The sequence below is a fragment of the Zeugodacus cucurbitae genome, chromosome 4 (assembly GCF_028554725.1).
Source record: "Zeugodacus cucurbitae isolate PBARC_wt_2022May chromosome 4, idZeuCucr1.2, whole genome shotgun sequence".
NCBI classification, from domain to species: domain Eukaryota; kingdom Metazoa; phylum Arthropoda; class Insecta; order Diptera; family Tephritidae; genus Zeugodacus; species Zeugodacus cucurbitae.
The window spans coordinates 59,357,153-59,376,508 of NC_071669.1; the positions used below are offsets into that span (position 1 = coordinate 59,357,153).

Genomic DNA, 19,356 nt, shown 5'->3' on the forward strand with positions numbered 1-19,356 from the left:
AAGTTTAACACTGAATTCAAATTTGAAATTATATTTCAATGAAACCTAAATGCCTGCTACATATTCAAAATTTTCTCAAGAAAGCAAAACTCTAGTTAAGTTATGATCCATTATGTGACTCAGAATTTTTTCCAGATCAAAATCAGGAAATCTGAAAGCGGTCCCATTTTGGTAAGTAATGTCAATATTTACAATAGACCCTGAACTTAACTTATTATGTTTATAGATACTTGGTAAAATATATAATGTGAAAGTGGAAGCCCCATCCGGGGTTAGTGAATCCAAACTTGTAGTATTAGCTTGGAGATGGTTTGAGAAAAGGTTACTCGCGAATATTAGACTCCGAAAATCATCAGATGAACTACAATAATATCAATTTTATTTATAGACTTCAAAACAACTTATAAAGTCCATAAAATTCGTTTAATCTATACTTGTGAAGCCTATCTGTATCTCAAACTGCACTGGGATTTCAGTAAAAGGTTTAATTGTCTTGAGAGAGAGCTTGCATGATAGGGTCCATTAACATTTAAAAACCACTATGTCATAAAATAACCAGAGAAGTCCATAAAAAGTAAGTTTCGATTGGTTTAAGAGATATAAAAGATGTTAGCAAAATTAATTAAACATAAAATCTTGAATATAATGTCGTTTGGTGGCAAAAATAGTTGAAATCGGTCCAGGAATTACCCCAGTCCCCATATACTATATATAATGTATTCCGATAATTTGTATCAAATTGTGTCTCCTCTTAACAAAATTAAATAAATAAATTTCAAGAGTTTTTAATGTTCGGTTACAGCCGAACTTAGCCCTTCCTCACTTGTTTAATTTATATATAAAATTAATATTAACAATGATTATAGTAAGAAAAGAAAAACTGGGTTAATCGCTACAATCGATATGTTTTCGATAAAATCGTACGAAACCTGAATTGATAACAAAAATCAAATAGAAATTAAAGCAAATTGCTGAGTTCAGGCAACACTACACCAATATAAATTCTCAAAATCTGAGAAGAAACATAGAAGCAAAACAGAAAAGCCAATAAAAGTGTATGAAAACAAATAGAAGAAAACATAAAAAGTCGAAAAACAAAAAATGCGGCAACAGAATGAGCAAACGAATGAGTTGACGAACAACCGAACGCTTTGGGCACGACAGACGATGTCAGATTTCTCGTTATTGTAATCATCGTTGAAAAGTGCAGTTGGTAGCGGAAAATTATATAGATTTTTACTTGGACAATTTGGAAATTAACTTCAAGTAGTGCAGTTTGTTGTTAATTCTTACATTCTAAAAATAGATATACAGAATATGGACAAATAAGTTAAAGAAGCTGCAGGCAAATCAACAAAAAACAAAAATATAACCAACCGTACACGGTGGTATTAGTGCTAAGAATTTGTGATGGTGACCGTTTGGACAAGATCGCAAAACCTAAACACATTGTACACTAAGTGAAGCACAACGAAGCGGAAGAACTAGAAACGTTCTACACAAAGACTTCGTAACAAGACTGGTTGAAGATTTTAAGAAAGTATTTTCAACTCTTCGACTATAAAAATAGACATTCACTAAGGGAGGTGTAAACGAAACGCTACAAAATGTGGATACATCCAAAGGAAATACTTATACCACCAGCATTTTGGTAAGTAATTAAATAAAAAAAAGATAGCAAAAAGTTTTTGCTTTTTGTGATATGTACAGCGCTTCATTGGTTAAGATCTTTTACGCAGCACCTAAATAGAGTAGCAAACACAGTTTTCACAATCAATGCAAGCACAAAGGCCTTACTAGTGAGTGAACAGCTGGTTTTGCGTGCCACTTGGTGATATATACTTACAACCATACCAGTATGCACTTCAATTAGCACCATTCACTATGCATATCAACGTATATTTTTATTGTTTGGACGCACTTGGTCTTATCACGAAATCATTGAACTCTGACAAAACGCTTATAAAAATTAATTAATGAAACTTCTATTGTCTAATCTCATAATTATTGTTTTGTTTTATGTTTCTCTACCAATAGGGTTGACGAAATGCGTTCGAAATATTTTGTGCTGCAAAAACGGCGAGGACATGGCGAATCACGTAGCTTCACCTCACTTCTTGTCAATACGTTGGACAGCGTTTGGGATACCAAGCCACCACCATATCGCATTCTACATCAAACGCCCAAATCTGAAGTATATTATGGTAATTTGCACATAGAAGTATATCATAAATATATTTTTTATTCATACAACTAGTTTTAGTAACTAATAAAAATAGAATTAATACTTTAGGACATATTCTAAATTTTGAATCGCAAAAATTTGTCAGAATTGAAATGCATGGATTTTGATTCCGATAAACTTCTTTGATTCGAAAGTACTTGTTTCATGCTATAAGGAAAAGAATTGTATTTTACACTCCAAGTGTTCTGAAGTAGTAATTAATTTCGAAAATATGATCGAATCGAAATTCGAACATATCTGCTACCGGATAGGGCTAGTGTACATATTAAATTTATTGTAATTATTACTGTATTTGGTTTTATGTTTTGTTTTCTGTACTTCTTCACACTACAAAGGGAATTTTTTATGTATGCGCTGCGGTTAAACATTTAAATTGTTGATAAACTTTTAAAAATAATTTAAATAGCTGCCATGATATAATTTTTGTCAGTAAATACCACGTAAAATACCAAAATTTTCTTATCTTCCTAGAGTTTTTTTCCGGCCAAGGGTATTTTTTGTACAAATATTATATTTTAGCTCGTATTTAGATATGCGCTTCAATGATGAAAACAAAAGTTTGTAATTCACATTCATTGCACAAGATTTTTATATTTATTATTTGTAGCTTATGCGCCATAAAATAAGAATTTCGTGTGATTGTTCCCACACAAGCTGGGGTTTCGCAACCGAAACAGATTCGGATTTTTATGCGGTCAAGAACTGTCTATTCGGTAGAATTACTCAAGATTATTGGCGAATGTTTTATGCAGCTACAACAACAAAAATGATAATATTATTAAAACGTGTATAAAAATCCTGTTTATTCCATAGATCTTCATTTCATGATTCATTTATTATAGGTTAGGTTAGGTTAGATTAATCTGGTAGGCCAAAGAGCCACACATAGACCGATTCCTTTGCAATAGCAGATGGAATGCTGGCACGTAGTCAAGGAGAGTTAGTTATCCTTTAGGATGCCTGCGCTTGACGCGAATGTCAAAAGGTGATCTGGCTCATTCATTTTAATATTTGGACAATTTTTTTTCGAAGATTACGATCCTTGGTCACATATAAATTTTTATATGTTGGAACTTAATTTTGTCGCCTACTGTATCCATAAGCAATTATGTGTAAATAAAAGGCTTACAATGATAATAAACAACAGAATTAAGTTAATATAAAGTGCATGGCTGAAAATTGTATATCAGCATACACCCAAAGATAGTATATTATTAATATTATTTCATAATGAATCATCGAATCAATAATAGCAATATACGAACATACTATATATACATACATATGTATATATCTAGAAGCTAAGAGATTTAATTTCACTAAACAATAATGCGCATTTGCAAAATTTTTCGCAGAAATATCTAATAGTTGAATAAATTCATTTGTTTGTGTAGAGTATAGCTAACACATTTTGATAAATTCCAGACGACGTCGTAGGCATTTACATATAGATATAGACTAAAAAGTAAGATTACATAAAGTGAGGGGTTTGGCTAAACAGTTGACTTGACAGGCTTTGACTAGACTTATTGTCATATATGACAGTCATTTATGATACTTTTTTAATTGCAGCAACTAAGCTATTTATTATACACTTATTTTTGAGAAATATACATTTTTTAATTATTTATTTATTACTAAATTTATTAAACTAAAAGTATAAATAAAATAAAAATATATTTGAACTGCTCAACTAATAGAAATCGCCATTGGCTTAACACAAGAGGAAATCGTTAAGGATTGGGAATGGCTTGCTGAGAACCTCTTCAAAGTTCTCAATGAAATGGAGAGTGAGGAAGAGATCACCAACTTTACCATATGTAAAATACAATCGCTAAATGCGCAAAATAATCAAGACGAGTCGGATGAATCGGCCAATTTCAAAGTGTCCGCATCGAAATTTCAAACACTATTCGAAATGCCCAAAGAAGAGCGGTTGGTCAACACTTATGCATGCACGTAAGTAAAACACACTTTAATTAATAATAACAAAATGAAATAAATAAATTTCATTAACATATCTACATATACTATATATATATCTGCTTCCACAATTACTTACAGCTATGTTAAGAATAAAATACCGAATCAAGGCAACCTATACATTTCATTGAATCACATCTGTTTCTACTCATACATGCTGGGGAGTGAAACAAAGCGTGTCATACGTTTTGCAGAATTAGAAGACATTAAAAGACATGGACAAATCATTTACTTGAAAACAGTTAATAATATGCATTATAATTTTACATTATTAAAGGATGTTAAGGAGGCATACGGGCTGATAGAGCAATTAAATAAAATGGCTATACAACAATTGATACAAGTAAATAACTTGAAGTTAAAATAATGTTTTTTGAAAAGAAATATTCATTTTTTTTTTTTTTGCATTTTTAGGACCCTGACAGCCCCATAGTCGATCATGATGCTTCAGTGTTCCAGCGTTTCGGACGTAAGGCATCAAATAAACCAGGACTTTTGCGTGATTTGACGGCACGTCAGAAATCCGAAGAATACCGCAATTACTTTCGGCTGCCACAGTCCGAAATTATTGATGGTCAAATAAAGGGTAAATTTTTTGTTGATTTTTATACACTCGCAACCTGTTGCACAGAGTATTATAGTTTTGTTCACATAACGGTTGTTTGTGTCACCAAGAAATATAACAGTTAGATATGGTGTTATATATATATAAATGATCAGGATGACGAGTGGATTTGAAATCCGGATGTCTGTCCGTCCGTCTGTCCGTTCAAGCGATAACTTGAGTAAAAATTGAGATATCCTAATGAAACTTGGAACACATGTTCATTGGGACCGTGAGAGGGTTGCTTTCGAAAATCGCAAAATTGGTCCACTGCCACGCCCACAAAATGGCGGAAACTGAATACCTATACAGTGTCATAACTAAGCCATAAATAAAGTTATGAAAATGGAATTTGGAACATAGGATCCTATTAGGGAGGGGCACATTTGGATGTAATTGTTTTTGAAAAGTGGGCATAACTCGCAAACCAACAAAGCTATATAAACCAAACTTTCTGCAGTCGTTTTTTTCAGCCATTTTCTTATACAGTCCAAAAATAAAAGAAATCGGATAATAACCACGCCCACACCCCATACAAAGGTTAGGTTGCAAATTACTAAAAGTGCGTTAACTCACTAACGAAAAACGTCAGAAACACCAAATTTTACATAAGAAATAGCAGAAGGAAGCTGCACTGAGATTTTTTTACAAAATGGGCGAGGCGTCGCCCACTTATGGGTCAAAAACCATATCTCAGGAACTATTCGACCGAATTCGAATGTCAATGAAATTCGATATATAACACTTTCTTGACACCCATATAACTCAATTTTGAATTCTTTTGATTCGTTCACTTTATAATACATATGTATATACATTAGCAACAAATGAAGATAGCGGAATAAAACTTTACACAAATACTGTATTTGAGCTGTGACATCACTTGTGGAAAAATTGTCAAAAGCGGGCCATGACTTTTCAAGGCCCCTGATATCGAACATGAAGAACTCAGTGCCTACGGGTAATTTTTCACCGAAAATATAGCTAAATCCCTCAGATATTTTAATGTAATTCATTCCCTCTGAATTTTTTTCTTATAACAGTACAGAGAGACCTGAAATGGTAAAAATCGGGTCATAACTTCCCTCAAATCCTATATACCTAATTATAAGTAATATTAAATTAAGTGAGTGTATAGTCTTCGATACATTGTATCTTGGTGGTTAAAACGAGTGAAATCGGTTTAGGAATTACCTCAGTCCCCATATACTATTTATGATAATTTTCGTTATTCTATTGAACTTTATACCGAATATATGGGTCGAATTGTGTTACCTTTATAAAATTACATCAATAAATTGCGAGAGTATAAAATGTTCGGTTACACCCGAACTTAGCCCTTCCTTACTTGTTTTGAAACTGTCTTTTATCCTTTTCCTCTTTCCAATTCGTAGCAAACATTTGGACACCCTACTCCAAGCGTTATGTGGGTGGCAATATTTACTTGTCGCGCAATTTCTTCTGTTTCCGCAGTGACGTGATTGATCTCGTTAGCCTCGTCATACCAATGCGTAATATTAAAGTGAGTCCACCTAAAAATATATTTTAACTTTCTAGATTGTTTAATATATATTTTTTTGCTTAAACAGAGTGTAGAGCAGAAGAATGACGGCCCACATCGCTATGATAATCAAATTGTGCTGCTTACAGCCGAGAATGTGCACTTTGTATTCGCACAAATTGTCGATCGCGAAGTGTTGGTGGAGAAAATTAGCGAACTATTGTCGCAGTTTCATGTGTAAGTAGGCCTTACAGCCTTATTAAATGTTAATAAATAATATTAATTAAAAATAAAACAAAAAAAAATTAAAAAACCATAACTTTAATTTATATTTTGAAAATATACTAAACAGTTTTCAATTTTGAAAATTTTAAAGGCCTATCAGTCGCGAGCGCGCTAAGTATGACATATCCTGGAGCAAACAGTCAGCGCTAATGAACTCCTTTAAGACTAATTTGAGTGAGGAAATGTTGAAGATACAAGATCAGAAGGTAAGCAACAACAAAACCTTATGCAGTAAAACCTGTCTAAGCTGGATACCTGCGGTTCAGCACTTTTTGTCCAAGTCACGCGAATGTCTATGTTAGGAAGAAATTATTTTTTATACTATATTAGGTTGATATAGACTATTTTGTACAATTTGAGCGAGTGTCCAAATTATAGGGGTGTCAAACTATACAGGTTTTATTATATCTTCTTAGTTCTATGCATATATAACCGACTAATTGTTTTCAGCTTTCACGCTGGGAGTCACATTTCCGTGATTTTGGACGTGGCATTTCCATGTTTCGTACAACGGATGTAATCAATTTGATTGTCGAGGGCATTCCAGATAAATTACGTCAAGAAATATGGCTGCTATTTTCCGGTGCAATACATGAGAAGGAAATGAATCCGGGTCTATATGAAGACTTGGTTGAGAAGGTATATTCGATGCTAAGAAAATATTCTACAAATAAATGCAACTTTCTTTTTTAAATTTTCCCACCAGGCTGCTTGCATTAAGCATTCATCCACGCACGATGAAATCGATCGTGATCTCCATCGCTCGCTGCCCGAGCATGCAGCATTCCAACATGCCGACGGTATTGGCGCTTTGCGTCGTGTCTTGCAAGCGTATGCTTTACGCAATCCACAAGTTGGCTATTGTCAAGCAATGAATATTGTCTCATCGGTATTTCTGCTATTTTGTGATGAGGATAATGCCTTCTGGTTGCTTGCAAGTCTTTGTGAAAACCTACTACCCGACTATTATAAGGATAAAGTAGTAGGCGCACAGATTGATCAGAGTGTATTGAATGAACTCGTAGAGAGTTACCTACCCGAATTGCACAGTCATTTGGATCAGTTGGGTATAATACGCATGATCTCACTGTCATGGCTACTGACAATTTTTATAAGTGTCATTTCGTATGAGAGTGCATTGCATATAATCGATTGCTTCTTCTATGATGGCGCTAAAATCATATTTGTGGTATGTTGAAAATTTGCTAAATTATTTATTTATCTAAAAAAAAAAAACAAATTTTAATAACAAATTTCTCCCACACAGATCGCACTCCAAATTTTGGAATGGAATTGTGAAAGACTGCTGCAATGCAATGACGACGGCGAAGCTATGGAAGTGCTTAGCAAATATTTGGATGGTATTTACAATCCGGAATATCGCCTACCACCTCAAAGTGAGAAACAAAAGCCTGAAACACAACCTATACAGACACTCATCCATGAGGCGTATACGAATTTCGGTGATAAAATCTCACAACAGAAAATCGAAGAATTGCGTAATAAACATCGACGTCTGACAATACGCCAATTCGATATTGATAACGAGAATACAATTGTCAAGTTTCACACCGATAATATGTACTTTGATAGAGAAGAATTACATCTGCTGTTAACCATTATACGTGAGGAGAAGTCAACGCCACGTAAAGTGTTGCAACAGAAAGCCCATTCAGCGTTGGGTGGTGAGTCACCCATTTTGTTGCCCCCAACAGCAGCAACAGGTCGCAGCGCCGGCTCAACAGAGCACAATTGCAGTCGCTCTGAATCGTACAGCGTCGATTTCGATACATTCCGTGCGCTATTCCATGAGCTGACGCCTTGGCGCAATTGCGTTAGCATCGATTTGGCGGAGAAGTTATTTAGGGTAAATTGATTTTATAGTAATTATTCGAAGAGATTTAACAGTGCTGAATAAATTCAAATTATGTATTTTTTAACAGCACGAAAATACGACATTTCTTTTTCATACCTTTTTTAGAATTGCTTAAGAATTTTTCAACAAAAAATTTAATTTTTTAAAGAAATATTTTAATTTAATTAAATTTTTTAAAGAAAAATTTTAATTTTTTTTATGAAAAAAAAATTAATTATTTTAAGAAAAAAATTTTAATTGTTTTAGAAAATTTTTTATTTTTTAAGAAAATTTTTATTTTTTTTTAGAAACTTTTTAATTTTTTTAAGAAAAACGTTTATTTATTTTAATTTTAATTTTTTTAGAACAAATTTAATTTATTTTAATTTTATTTTTTAAGAAAAATTTTAATTTTGGAGGTTAAGAAGTCAATTACTTGTTGAGTTTTAGTTTTTGTCGATACGAACCTCCCAGAGTAAATTTAAAGCAATGAACACTTCAACAAAAGAAAGCTTTCACGTTGAACTACATGTTGCCTTACATTAATTTAAGTTAGTTATCTACCTATAGTAATTTATTTTTTATGCTTTGCATTTATCTATATTCATTTTGTATATTCCACAACAGCTGACTGATAAGAAAAGTACCGGTTCAATTGAATTTTCGCAAATCATAAATGCATTGGGTTTGGTATGCTCACACAAATACACCGAAAAGCTAAAACTCCTCTACATACTGCATTTGCCGCCGTTGCTGTCCAAAGCGGAAATTGAACAGGTCAGACGTCCAAAATCGAAGGCTAAAGAAGATGCTGAAGAGGCCATTGAAGCTGAGGACTTTTTCGGGTATAATACAGTTATATTTACGCAACTTCTATATTTAACATAATTGTCTTTACATTTCTCTTTACCTCATTCCATTAGCGATGATCCATCCGAGTCCATCGAGGCACTACCCTCACCTACCGATAATAATTTCGATGAAGACGATTATGCGCTCATCGCCGCCACAAAGCATTTACATAGTTTAGCTGGTCTCTCACAGCCATCGTCATCAACAGTAGGCGCTGGTGGCATTAACGGCGAACGCTCATCAACATTCTATGTCGATTTGCCGCGTACGCATGGCACTCCCATGGATGTGGCACGTTCACAAAATGGCGCCACGGGGGGCAGCAGCTCGGAACTGATTGACAATGCTTTGCGGCATCAGGGACGTTTCGAATCGACGGACACCTTTTCGGATATTTCCGATTTGGGCGCAGTAAAAGTGACACCACCACAATTGAATGTGGAGACTATTTCGAATTTCTCACAAATTAGCGATTTAATAATGACCACCAGAGTGGAACGCACCGATTCGACAACGGACACAAAGAGTTTGGGTAGCCTGCGTTATTTGCTGGACCAACCGGATGATGGCAATGCGCCGAATAAGAATATACCCAATATGAAGAAGGCGAATTTCCAATTCTTATGGCGTTCACTGATGGAGATAATTGGCGAGCAAGACGAGGATATGCGGAAAGCATGTGAGTGTAATTAATGAATGCAAAAGTTAATGATAAAAAATGGAGGGAAAGAAGGTGAATTCTGTTTGAGTTCTGAGTGTTTGCCGATACGATCCTCCAAGAGAAAGGAAATTTCCTTAGCAATGAACAATCGAGCTTTGTAAAACTTTCAAGCTGGGCTACACGTTGCCGCACATTCTCTTATATACTGTTGAACTTTCCTAACTCGAATCAGAATAAACCACAAAAAAACTTGAGAGAGACTTCCGAGTTACGGAAGGAAATTTGTATGGAATTTCTCTGCTATTGTCAATTCAAGAGTTGGAGTTATGGAAGTTTAACTGTCTTTATTCATTTACATATATACATATATAATATATTACGAATTTAATAACAAATTGATTATAATTTAATTTCCTCAAAATTCTAGATGAAAACCTTTTAGAACTTGGCAACAATAATATGAAGAAAGAGATCAGTTTGGATAGCTTTACTCAATTGAATTTGGGTAACGGCGATGAGGTGCGTACTCACATATATCTTAACCCATTCGATGTACTCGCTTGGGTACAAAAAACCCTATTAACCCATTCTATCCCATTGTACTCGTTTGGATAAAAAAGATAAAAGATTGTTTTCTGTACCCAAGCGACTACATCGAATGGGTTAAGAGAGTTTTATAATGTTCAAAAAAATATTTTACCCTTTTTTCTGCTCAACAGCCTGATAGTAACGGCAATCCGACCACACCCTCAGTAGAGACGAATGCGACAACGAAACTCTTTCAAGCTTACGAAGAGGAGTTGAAACAGAATTCCAGCAATAGTGGTACGGGCAGTAGCAGCAATAGCTCAACCGATGCGGATAGTTGGGAAATATCTATAAATCAGTTTATAGCAACAGTTTTGGCAGTCACATCGATCGTACAATGTTTCTACATGAAAACGCCCATCAAAGAGAATATAGAGCGTATGCAAAAGAATCGTCGTAAATGTGTGATCACAAATTATTAAGTGGCAGCAACAACAAAAATAAGTGAAAATAATTATATAAGAAATACGTTCCAATAGCGAAAGAGCCGTTAGATGTAACTAATTGCTTTGCAAGAGTGAGAGTGCCACGAGAGGTAGCAAGTAACAAGTCAAGTAACGAGAAATGAGTATTCGTAAATACAAATTATTTGAATGTTTTCCTAAAAGTATACAATTCAAGTAACTGCAATAAAAAGTATTGTTATTTTTCTTCATTTACAAATATCGAATATACATACACACACACATCAAAATGCATGCATTATATAATAAATATGTATGTGTGCATATATATATATATAATTATATGTATAGCATTATACAGGAATATATTTATACAAAATACAAAATATAAACTGTGACGCTTTCGTTGTTGGCGGTGTAAACTATTTTTTTTTTTTTTTTTGCAAGATCATCGCCGTACACCGACTACAAGCACAAGCTTCCAAAAAATTGTACGACTAAAATGTAATAATTGTTAGAAAAAATTATAAATTTTTGGATTTTCACAACGATATGAAGGAAAAGGGCTTTGTATACGTCGCTTTGTATGAAAATCTTAATGGCATTTCCAAAAAAAATTTTAACTTGTTATTTCTAGTTAATTGTTCGTTGTTTTATTATTCAAATACAAAAACACAATCCGTTTACAGTTACAATGTTTTTGTGGAAAATATTGCAGTCCAAACACATATTTTTCATATATGAAAAATTGATTTTTTCGAAATTTCTTTTGACTGTTCACATAGCAAATTTCGGAAATCTAAACTCCTGTATAAAAATAAAAAACATACATACATACATATTCGTGTAATACATAAATTTATTATTAGCTGTAAAAATATCAATAATAAATATGCTGATACATACATACATACATATTAGTAAGAAAAGCTTATTTTTAATTATTATGAAATAGAAGTTGCTACGCATTTTTTGAGGTAAAAAACATATAAGAAAGTACTTAATTCGAACGGAACCGCATTTCATATACTGCTCGGAAGTCACTACGCATTGTTAGGCGAAGTAATGTAGATGGTAGATGGAAATCACAATATACATTAAAATGGAATGAAGTTTGATAACGGTAAGGACGTATAATATTTTTTATATTTTTTCTGCCCGAAATCATAATTCGGTAAGTACAAAAGTTTTACAAAAGTTTGTTATATAGTGGTTAAAGTCGGCAAATCGATGGGAAATAAGAATACAAAAGAAATGTTCGTGCTAAGGGAAGATATACGAAGATTACATTAATTATTGGTAACAAATCATGAAATTATAATGTGGTTAATTCGACCGTATATCGGGGATCATCATCATTTAGTGGAGAATTGAACAAATATCGGTTGCTACTCTTCGACTGATGTCTAGACCCTCTTTCTAAGCATTTATTTTGCTGATAGAGAGTCCGCGAAGATTGCTATGCTTAAAATAAGTATCTTCGGAAATGACTTCAGGGAAATCAACATCCAACAAAGCTCCTCAATAATTGATGATTTATAAAGGGTTTTTCAATAGGACGCTACAAAAGATAGGGACAGCAAACGACGTCATATTTTTTCCGCTCTTTTGACATTTCTCATTAGTAAGATTTGCCGTTTGCGTATTGTGGAAAATTTTGAATCCACAGACACAGTACAAAATGTGCCCGTGCTAGTCGAGAATATTGCTGCCGCTAGCGCATCAATGGCGTAAGACCCAAATCAGTATCTCATACGCCATTCTCAAGGGAATCTCTGTGACGTCGTTGTGGCGAATTTTTCGAAAAGATCTTAGCCTATATCCTTACAAGATCAAATTGACGCAAGAACTGAAGCCGCTTGACCAACAGAATCGTCGTAAGTTCGCGAATTGGGCTGAGCAACAACGTGAAAATTCTCCGGATTTTCATCGAAAAATCTTCTTCAGCGATGAGGCTCATTTCTGACTGATTGGCTTTGTCAATAAGCAAAATATGCGTTATTGGTCAGGCAGCAATCCACACGTACTCCATGAGTCACCATTGCATTCCGAAAAAAATGCGGTTTGGTGCCGGCGACGTCATTGGGCCGTAATTCATCCGTGATGACCAAGACCGGCACGTTACTATGAATGGGAATCGCTAACGCTCAACCGAATTGGACGGAATTGGATGATATGGACTTGGACGATATGTGGTTCCAACGGGACGGCGCCACAAGCCACACACGAACGTTACAATTGATTTATTTGGAAACCAAGTTTGGTTAACGTGTTGTCTCACGAAATGGCCTAGTCAATTAGCCGCCTCGGTTGTGCGATTTGATACCGTTAGACTATTTCCTGTGGGGCTATGTCAAGTCTATGGTCTAGCTACCAAGTCAACGACGATTGATGAACCTCGAACGAATATTGAACGTGAAATTGCAACAGTATCGACCAATTTATGCTTGAAAATCGTCGAAAATTCTCAGTTAAACCCTAATTAAGGTAAATATGAAATTGTATCAATATATTGCCCTCAAATTTCCATACAAACCTCTTACTCCAAAAAAACTCAAATTATTTGCTTCCATACTGATTATTATGTATTTACAGTTTACATACTACTGTTACGCATAGTTATATAATATATTTGTACAATTATTAAATTTAGTTTTTAAATTAAATTTCGTGCTTGCTTGTTAACTACTACTTAAACGTAAAGTCCATAGATTTTAGGCTTATAAAACACATATTTGAAAATAATTTATCAATTTATCATAAACAGACATATATAGTACTTATATATGTATTGTAGTACATTGAAGCGTCTGCCTCGTATAGTCATTGATTAATAGGCATACAAGTCGGGTAAAGACAAGGCAATTGAAACTTTTCTAGTGTGAATATTGCTTAAGGATATCAAATTTGATTTGAATTTCAATGCAGTTACTTGCTTTTTTTTGTTATTTTAAGCATTTATTTTTTTTTTTTTTTGGTTTTCCGTTATACCTTTTAATTTGTGTTGTTGTTGTATAAATTTGTACGCTGTACGAAAAGAACTAACGAGAAGTATTTGTTGTGATCGCTGTATTATACAAAGTTCTTGGGTAATATGCAAATATATTTACAACAACAGCGAGAAATAAAATGTAATTTGTATTCAATATGCAAAATAACACATTTAATGCATTCGCACTCAAGATGCACGCTAAATTGTCAATGCATTGGTGTTTTAAATAAGATTTTGATTTTGTTTAAAGCAATCTTTGAAATCTTTGCAACTAATCTCAAACTGCGCTGGCACTAAAATTTAACAAAAAAATATATATGCAGTTGCATATATAAGCATGTTCGTAGCTGTTGAAGGCGTGAACCCGCTTAAGCATAATGCAAATATAGTCAATATATGCAAGTTTAGCCGGCAAAATGCAAACCTATTGTATTTTAATGCATACATACACACATACATGACTATGTATGTAAATGTTTTTCGAGCAAAATAAATGTTTTATTTATAAATAAATATACTTTGTGATTTGCTTTACGCTTTAAGTTTTTACATTGTTGGTATCTATATGATAACATACATATATACATTATGCGTTTTACGATACTCGATACAATAATACATTTGTTTAAGTTTTTTCTACTGTTTGTAAGACATTGATTGACTCTTTTAACTCAAATCAATCGAACTTTTAATTGATGTTCTATTGCTACTATAAGCATTTGCTATGAAAAAAATACAGAATATCAAATTCTGCAAAATGTTCAACAAAAGTACATACATACAACTCTATAACAACTGAGGAATGTGTCTGTTGTAGCCTTAACTAACACTAACTGATAATAAAAATCTATAAGCTATAGTAATCCATATGCCTCTCAAACGCCATCAAAAGTAAAATAAATATGAAGCGTTGCTTCGTTACTGTTATATTAACTTCGCGCAAATATTTACCATTTTTGAACACTTCACTTCACTATATGCCTCAACATTTAAGTAACTGCACTGCAATATCTCTTTCATTTTTCAATTGTTACTGGCTCTGCTCAACCAGATTGGATTACAATAATATATAATATATATATATATATCTACTAAAACTACATTATTTACAATAACATTAAAAAAAAAATAAAAATAATGAGCGTTTAATACTAATCATCTAATATTAACTGCTTTGTTATGTAACTAATACATACAACTATAAATAATACATATGTACGTACTATGAAGAAGTACTTCTCTTAATTAATATAAATATTTTGAAATAACTGTTGCTCGTTACACCTCACCGCAGTACACAAACTCTCGCTCACTCACAAAATAATATAATTCAACATATTTACAATTTGTATTCCTTGTTTAACTTTTTCATATCCCTTTTTTTCATTTTGTGCGTCGCCCCTTTTTATGCAGCAGAATCAGATTCTGTTTTCATGCCACTCGATTTTAGTTCACGTTCTCTAAAGAAACCACGCTCCGTTTTGCATTCTCTTATGGTGACAGTCTCTAAATTTACCGTAACATCAGTGATCACCACTTTATCCGAGATATTACATTTACTGGGCAACCAAAAACTTGGTGGCAATGCCTTCGGTGAATGTGGCGCCAAAGCACTTTGTCGTTGCTGATGTTGCTCTGTAACGTGTCCGTTACGTTTGGGTGAGCCAGCACCATCATCGCCTGTGCCCTTGTTATGTGTGGGTGGCGCATGATTATTATCCGTTTGACTATCTGCTTGTGATGATGAATCATCATCGTCTGCATTTGCAGCCGCTGTGGCATTATAATGTTGATGCAATGCTGCGTTCTTTTCTGCGGGTGTTGCTTGTTCGGGTCGTGATGCTGGCGTCTCTGGTGATAGCGGTTCAGTTTCAGACTTCAGCGGCGTTGATATTGATGTGGCTGTGTCGACAGTGACAGCAGAAGCACAATGTTGTTTAGGAGGTGGTGGTCCGTCGGGTGAGGTTTTTATAGTGACACCGATTTTACCAGATTCCTTTAGAACTTCAGCTTTACGTTTGGTGCCCATAGAAGTGACCTCCTTACGACTTAGCGGTTGGTCTTCAGAACTAGATGAATTGGAATCAGCCTCGGGCATGAAATTTAATGCGGAATTGGCAGCTGCAGCGGCTGCAACAACAGCAGCCGACACTGATGCCGACGTTGAGGTATAGGTATGTCGCTTATTACCGCTGCTGTTAGTAGCATCACGCTGCCCATCTGTATATGGCGAATGTGAGCGATGATGATGGTGATGTTTCTTATCTTTCTCCTTTTCCTTGTCATGATGATGGTGGTGGTGATGATGACTGTTATTGGATAAAGAAGCTGCTGAAGTAGAAGCTTGATTTATATCCACATCATCGCCTGTGAATGTATACTCATCCTCCTCAGATTCCGGCTCAGGATCAAGTGCTTTCTCCTTACGCTTTCCTCCACGCTTTGATGGTGTATTAGACGAACGGTTACTCTGTTCGTATATCTCAATTAATCGCCGATCAAGTATATTAACCTCAGGCTCCCAGGTATTATATCGTTGATTCCAACCTTTCCATTTTACTCGGTACTCCAAAACACCCTATTGACGGAAGAGTGAATATTCATTAAAAATGGTTTAATGGTACGAATAATTCAAATAAGAAATTACTATAAACAGTTGTGTATTAGGTATTGCCTTTAGTCGGATATGGAATATAATATAGTAGAGCTTATCACTCTCGAACCACCAAATTCCACAAAAAAAACTTCATGTTAGAGAGAATTCCGAGTTATGGAAGGTAATTCGTATGGAATTTGACATATATGGCCAATTAAAGAGTTCGAGTTATGGAAGTTCAACTGTATATTCATGTTTTTATGAAATCATTGTTATTATTTTATATAGTGTGATGTATAGTCGGCTATAATCCCTTAAAGCGGTTCCTAAGCCAAATATATATATTCAGATGAATTTCGGAATGATACGAATGAAGGATTACAACTGTCTGCTATATGTAAGTAGTACATTTTAAACATACTTCACACCGACTAAACTACAAGTTCGTATGCAGTTCGTGACAGGTGGATCCTGTGATAATTATCTTCATTTGGAAACATGACGTTAAATAATAAAACAAATTTATAAACTGAAATGTATAACTGGTAAAGAAGGTCACCATAAAGCCCAGTGAACAACATACGTATATGCAAAGTATATGTGTTTAATTGGCAGATGTTTTAATAGCAAGGAACACGATTTCATATAGTATAATCAAATTTGACCAAGCTTGGTTGTATCATACCTTTCTAACGCGTTTTTGTATTATCCGCTCCGCCGCGTAAACGCGGTCGTCGGAACTTCCCATATTGTTATCCAGTTTAACAGATTTTAATGCTCCCGCACCGTATTTTTCATAAATTGAAATACCACTTGCGAAAAAAGCGCGGCAAAAATGTGTAATATCGAGGTGTATAATATATAGTAGATTTTGCGTATACTTTCAATATGTATTATCACAATAGCTTTTTACACGTTAGCTATTTCAAATCAACACAAATGCTTCTGAATTGTTCAATTTGTCAACAAAACAATAGTTATGCAAATTAAATGTGCGCAAATTGTATCTTGTAAATGTTTTGACAAAAGTATCTGCTAAAACCACTGAAACATCTACTGTCGTACCGAAACATTCGAGCGCCAGCGCTTGAAAACACCGAATAAATAAAAAATGCGAAACGTCCTTCAGCAAATGTATCTGCTATTTCACTCGGACCAATACATTTGGTGCATCAATAAAGAAAAGTATGCAAATCGCTACTCGTTCTTAATATGCGACGACCGAATATATATGTACATATATTTCGAAAACAGCTCTTTTATAGACCGATATAAATTGTCATATTCATATTTTTCACACACACTTTGTCAATATTTCACTTATTAATTATTAAATTATATTTATTAATTAACAAGGCCGCAAAATATGTTTATTGTTATATTCAAAATCCAGCACAAAGATTTCTACATGTTTTCACCACAAAAACGCGAGTATAATTGAATTCGCTATTTTCATTCAACTCGTCACTAGGCTGTTAATTGTTGTTTTCTTTGAACTCGTTTGTTTCATACTAGTATTGCCAATTATGCATTTACCTGTATTTGCGTTGCCAATTATCCACAATTGTGAAGATATTTAAATATTTAGTTTGAAAAAATTTTGTATAAAAATTAAACTGTTCGTAGCATAAACAATTGAAAATAAACAATTATTTACTTTGTACACATACACATGATAAGGGGAACTCGTAGGAAAATATAAGTTAATAAATTATCTGGAAGAAAAGATAAGTTAACAAATTCTTTGCAGGTGACACAGTAATCCATACACATTTTCAATTGCGATCCGCACATACCTTTAATATCCTTTGGGCAGATCTTTAGTTCAAAAGACGTTATTTAGGTATAATATATTTATACTATACACCCCTTCTATCTGAGCCACTTGAATTTTCTACTGGGTACATTTATTTACCACGTAGTGTGACAATTTCACAAATACGTTAATCCACACTCAGATATCTGTACATTCGGAGAAAGGTGGTAGCGAGAGCATATCTCGTACTTCGTGTCCTATTGTCCTATGTGCTTTTACGATTCTCTCTCTATACAAAACGTCATTACTAACAGGCTTTACGGCCAAATGTTTTCATATGAAATGCCAGTACACTTTTGTGCGGTGGACGAAAAGTTTATAATCACGGCGTAACGAAAAATAATGTAAACCAAAAATGGAATTACCCACATACATATGTGTGTAAGTAAAAAAAGAGTTGTCACGCGAATACACACACACACACGTAGAAATGCAAAATTATTGGAAACGTCAAAACATAAATCGCGCAAAACTGCCGGAAATCAATGTGAAAAAATCGAAATGTTGAGAAATATCACTAAAATTCAGGATTAACGCAGTTACTGCTGATGTTATCAGTGATTTCGTGGACTTGGTGCAAGATATGGGTTGACTTACATATACTGCATGAGTATATATGTTTGAATGTGGGTCGTGAACTTGCAAAGGACATACACACAACGGCGTTACAACGCGTGGGTGGCACAGTATACAAACAAAGACCGCATAAAACTGGAGCAGCAGTGGAAAACTAACTATAACGGGGTGTGTGTATATAAGAAGTAATGTAATGTAGCAATGCAACGGAAGTGGTGCAATTGCAACTACGTGGTGACGTCGTAGAGACCAAAAGTCGCCGTTGGCTGAAGTTGCGCCTCACTATGAGACGATAAATTTACGCCACTACGTGAGTGAAGTTAAAACAATTACGCACATATACTGTGTTCTATGAAAGATCAATCAACGCGTAAAGTGTGGAGGCATTAAGCAAACAC

The 19,356-nt window shown here is 34.3% G+C and overlaps 2 protein-coding genes across 2 annotated transcripts; one reads left to right on the top strand and one right to left on the bottom strand.

The window, feature by feature from the left end:
• Positions 1-1,117: 1,117 nt before the first annotated feature.
• Positions 1,118-11,666, top strand: LOC105220817 (TBC1 domain family member 9). The gene is made up of 15 exons (XM_011197336.3): positions 1,118-1,651; positions 2,038-2,204; positions 3,946-4,204; positions 4,310-4,571; positions 4,643-4,814; positions 6,227-6,354; positions 6,422-6,570; positions 6,710-6,824; positions 7,069-7,257; positions 7,325-7,807; positions 7,886-8,485; positions 9,101-9,318; positions 9,397-10,004; positions 10,414-10,505; positions 10,706-11,666. Exons 1-15 carry the CDS (start codon positions 1,608-1,610, stop codon positions 10,994-10,996), a joined length of 3,777 nt encoding a protein of 1,258 aa, XP_011195638.2. The 5' UTR covers positions 1,118-1,607; the 3' UTR covers positions 10,997-11,666.
• Positions 11,667-13,793: 2,127 nt separating this feature from the next.
• Positions 13,794-18,011, bottom strand: LOC105220816 (polycomb group protein Pc). Its single transcript, XM_011197335.3, has 2 exons — positions 17,252-18,011; positions 13,794-16,548 (listed from the first exon to the last, which is right to left on the bottom strand). Exons 1-2 carry the CDS (start codon positions 17,312-17,314, stop codon positions 15,376-15,378), a joined length of 1,236 nt encoding a protein of 411 aa, XP_011195637.1. The 5' UTR covers positions 17,315-18,011; the 3' UTR covers positions 13,794-15,375.
• Between the last annotated feature and the right edge of the window lie 1,345 nt (positions 18,012-19,356).